Source organism: Oncorhynchus clarkii, chromosome 18 (assembly GCF_045791955.1).
Source record: "Oncorhynchus clarkii lewisi isolate Uvic-CL-2024 chromosome 18, UVic_Ocla_1.0, whole genome shotgun sequence".
Lineage (NCBI taxonomy): Eukaryota > Metazoa > Chordata > Actinopteri > Salmoniformes > Salmonidae > Oncorhynchus > Oncorhynchus clarkii.
In genome coordinates, this window is record NC_092164.1 from 16,591,039 (window position 1) to 16,595,769 (window position 4,731).

Below are 4,731 nucleotides of genomic sequence, written 5' to 3' on the forward strand. Positions count from 1 at the left end.
CATACTGCTAGTGGGTAAGTCTGGACACACACACACAAAAACACACACACACGGGCGCACACAGACAGACAGACACACAAACACGCACACACAAACACACACACACGTACAGACAGACAGACACTTGAGCACAGAGACAGATGTTTGCACACACATTACAACATATGGTCATACTTATATCAACCCCAGTTCCAGCCCCTGCCCCTGGTCTAACCTTGACCCTTAACCCTTAACCCCTTAACCCCCCCATCCTCCCTCCCTCTCACCCCTCCCAGCCCTCCCTTTAACCCCTCCCAGCCATCCATCTCTCCCCAGACACACACCCACACATGCACATACACAATTCCCTACAGTTCAACCCATCCCCCAGACCACCATTCCTCCCTCCCACCTCGTCCACACCCTGTTCCCTCCTGCTGGAGAATATTTTCCCATTTGTTGTTTGACACAATATAAAATGTGTTTGATCTGCTTTTCACTGTCCAGTTTTCCAACACCCTGTTCCACATGATGTCCACCGTGTGTGTGTGTGTGTGTGTGTGTGTGTGTGTGTGTGTGTGTGTGTGTGTGTGTGTGTGTGTGTGTGTGTGTGTGTGTGAGAGAGAATGTCAGTTAGCTTTGCGTTAGCATTCCTGTCACAGTGCTAAAGCTGCTAATATCACCTCCCATCACACAACTAGTTAAAGAGCAGGGGGGGGGAGGCGGGGAGGATGAGGGAGAGGAAGGTGGAAAAGAGGGGATAGAACCGATGTCGTATATACTACGATGTCGTATATACTACTATAAGTACTATATTTACCAAAAAATGATACTGTATACTGTACAAAAATGTAAACACAACATGTAAAGTGTTGGTCCCATGTTTCATGAGCTGAATTTTATGATCCCAGCAATGCTCAAACGTACAAAAAGCTTAGTTCTCTAATATTTCGTACACAAATCTGTTTACATCCCTGTTAGTGAGCATTTCTCATTTGCCAAGATAATCCGTCCAGCTGACAGGTGTGGCATGTCAAGAAGCTGATTAAACAGCATGCTCATTATAGAGCTGCACCTTGTGCTGGATACAATAAAAGACCACTCTAAAATGTGCCGTTTTGTCACACAACACAATGCCACAGATGTCTCAAGTTGTGAGGGAGCGTGCAATTGGCCCGCTGACTGCAGGAATGTCCACCACTGTTGCCAGAGAATTGAATGTTCATGTCTCTACCATATAAGCCACCTCCAACGTTGCTTTATAAAAATTTGTCAGTACATCCAACCGGCCTCCACATCCGTCTTCTTCACCCGTGGGATCGTCTGAGACCAGCCTCCCGGACAGCTGATGAAACTGAGGAGTATTTCCGTTTGTAATAAAGCCCTTTTGTGTGGAAAAACTCATTTTGATTGGCTGCCCCTGGCTCCCAAGACTGCGCCCCTGCCCAGTCATGTGAAATCCATAGATTAAGGTCTAATTTATTTATTTAAATTGACTGATTTCCTTATGTGAACTGTAACTGAGTAAAATGGTTGCATGTTGCGTTTATATTTTTGTTCAGTATACGTGCGTGTTTATAATCAAATCAAAATCTAATTGTATATGTCACATGCGCCGTGAAATTCTGACTTCCGTGAAATTATCGTGAAATTCTGACTTCCGTGAAATTACCGTGAAATTCTGACTTCCGTGAAATTACCGTGAAAATCTGACTTCACAAGCCCCTAACCAACAAAGCAGAGTTAAAAAGGACCAAAAAAGTAGAACCTTCTATGTGTATTAAATGTGGGCGTTAATCTAAATCTTTCTCTCTCCTTCCTGTATAGCTCTCTGTGGGGGGGTATCCACAGTATGGTTTCCTATCGGAGCCCACCAGGACCAGGGACTCATGTCGTTTGGGTTCAGCCTGTACGCTGGCTGGGTGGGCACGGCCTTCTGTCTCCTGGGAGGGGCCATGATCACCTGCTGTTCCACTGAACCGTCCCAACACTACAATCACCATGACAACGACAGGTTCTACTACTCCAAAGGACAGGGGCCTGGCAACCCTGTTCCACCCTCCACTAACCACGCCAAGAGTGCCCATGTTTAGACACACATGAAGTACATACGTGCACACACACACACGCACACACACACACACAGACACACACCAGTGTTGTGTAATGCAGAGCGACATCTAACCTGGTGCCTGAAGAGAAACCAAGGGGTCCTGATCGGGACAACCCTGCTCTGATGAAGGACTAATTTTAATCTCTTTGTTATACAATGAAGGCTAGGGTTAGGGTTCTTTGTTTTACAATGAAGGCTAGGGTTAGGGTTAGGGTTCTTTGTTCTACAATGAAGGCTAGGGTTAGGGTTAGGGTTCTTTATTTTACAATGAAGGCTAGGGTTAGGGTTAGGGTTCTTTGTTTTACAATGAGGGCTAGGGTTAGGGTTAGGATTAAGGTTTTTAGTTTTAAAATGAAGGCTAAGGTTAGGGTTAGGGTTCTTTGTTTTACAATGAGGGCTAGGGTTAGGGTTGGGGTTCTTTGTTTTACAATGAAGGCTAGGGTTAGGGTTCTTTGTTTTACAATGAAGGCTAGGGTTAGGGTTCTTTGTTTTACAATGAAGGCTAGGGTTAGGGTTCTTTGTTTTAAAATGAAGGTAAGGGTTCTTTGTTTTCTACAATGAAGGCTAGGGGTAGTGTTCTTTGTTTTACAATGAAGGTTAAGGTTCTTTGTTTTCTACAATGAAGGCTAGGGTTAGGGTTCTTTGTTTTACAATGAAGGTTAGGGTTCTTTGTTCTACAATGAAGGCTAGGGTTAGGATTAGGGTTCTTTGTTTTACAATGAAGGCTAGGATTAGGATTAGGGTTCTTTGTTCTACAATGAAGGCTAGGGTTCGGATTAGGGTTCTTTGTTCTACAATGAAGGCCAAGGTTAGGGTTCTTTGTTCTACAATGAAGGCTAAGGTTAGGGTTATTTGTTCTACAATGAAGGCTAGGGTTAGGATTAGGGTTCTTTGTTCCACTGTGAAGGATAACTGTGGATGGAAAGTACTGTGCACCTGTCAGTGCATTTTATAGAAAATATAGTGTACCTTTTTTAATAAAGACTGTCTTGATTTGTAGTTTTTCGATAAATACCATGTATTGAATGTTTCTTATTGTTGATTATACATTGATCATTATGTGGGTACCTACCTGTGTTCCAACATTACTGTGGTAAGGAAATGTATTATTATATCGTTTCATTATAAGATGACAAACCGATGAAATTGCAATATAGCCCTTCTCTCAAACACTGCCAAGTCAGTTTCTTCAGCCTGATGGAACGGTTAGGGATAGGGTTGGCCTAACAATCTGGCCATCCGGAATCACAACAACACGCTGACTTCCCCATGGAAGCGCGCACATCGTTTTTCGTGACGTTGTCAGCTAATCCATTTATACTGTATGCAGCGTTGACCGTGAATGCAGTCTCTGCTAACGCAGGAATATTACCTTTACATTTCGAACGCGCTATAGCGCAGACCTTTAGTGCTACGGATTGAATCGAGCCCCTAGAGGGCTTGAGTGGCCGTAATGAACAAATTATGTTTTGACAAAGAGAACTACAACTAAAATTGTTAAGATAACATGATTCATTTCCTGTTTGATCCACATCTGTAGCAGAGGATGTGTACTGTTTCTATGTCTCCAGGTTTCATATCTCTGGCAACATGGTCCCTCCCTTTTTCACGTCTAGACCTCTGCATCTCTAATGACACCCTACCCTATTTAGTGCACTACAAAGGACAGATGGGGGTAAACACGACATTGTATGTGTCTCTGGCCAGTAGTAACGCAGCACGCTGGGGTGTCATTTCAGATGTGTTTGTTCATATGTGGTCTATACACCAGAGTAACACTCCCTCTCTGTAGTTCTAGCAATACATCTTTGTTTAAACACAGAAACGTTTGTGTTTATCTTGGTTAATGTATTGTGCTATGTTGTGCTATCCCAGTGTTTTTGTTCGATTTTCTGTAATAAATAAAAATGTCATTTGGTTAATACTAATAATAATAATGACAAAGTCCCAATGTTTTTCATGTCAAGTTAAATGACTAGCTAACTGCCCCAACACACACACACACACACACACAGGAATCATCTACTCTCTCCCCATCTCCAGCCATGTTTCCCTAACTGTAGCAAAATAAACACTGACATCAGAGGTATTATCACTGGTACTCTGGTTCAATCTGATCCAAAAACACAGGAAGTGTAGCACTGATGTACTGATGTAATCAGTAATCCTAGTCTGTGTTCCCGGAAGCACATCTGGCCTTGTGAACTGTCTGTTCTTTAACCAGGACACAGACGTGTGTATTTGTGTGTGTGTGTTTGTTCACCTAGGGCATTGTTATAAAGTGTGTTATCAGTGGTGTGACTCTGACCTTGTCCTGGTTAGCTCAGCACAGAAGGCTCTGTTCCCTGCAATACACTGATACATACTGTCCTGTCATATCCTCCTCTATGTAGCAGTGTGTGTGTGTGTGTGTGTGTGTGTGTGTGTGTGTGTTCATGCGTGTTTCTGTGACAAAAACAGAGCCAGTCCGGTTCATATTTGCAATAAATAATGTTTAATTGTTGCATGGAGGCGATATCGACAACTCAGATTAAACAAGTGCACTCAGGAGCAGAAACACACATAGGGCCTGCATTCAAAATGGCACCCTATTCCCTTTACAGTGCACTATTTTTGGCCAGAGTCCTGATAGGGTGTCA

The 4,731-nt window shown here is 43.2% G+C and overlaps 1 protein-coding gene across 3 annotated transcripts in view; it reads left to right on the forward strand.

The window, feature by feature from the left end:
- LOC139373094 (claudin-11-like) overlaps window positions 1-4,026 on the forward strand; it is a 5,737-nt gene extending 1,711 nt beyond the window's left edge. The window contains exons 2-5 of one of the 3 annotated variants that reach the window (XM_071113190.1): window positions 1-14; window positions 1,807-2,377; window positions 2,533-2,750; window positions 2,789-4,026. The exon at window positions 1-14 is cut by the window's left edge and continues 151 nt beyond it. In XM_071113190.1, coding sequence (XP_070969291.1) covers window positions 1-14; window positions 1,807-2,072 — 280 coding nt within the window. In that variant the 3' untranslated portion in view covers window positions 2,073-2,377; window positions 2,533-2,750; window positions 2,789-4,026. Of the gene's footprint in view, window positions 15-1,806; window positions 2,378-2,527 lie in introns of all 3 variants that reach the window. The other 2 variants (XM_071113191.1, XM_071113189.1) reach the window with 2 other exon arrangements.
- The last annotated feature ends 705 nt before the right edge of the window (window positions 4,027-4,731 follow it).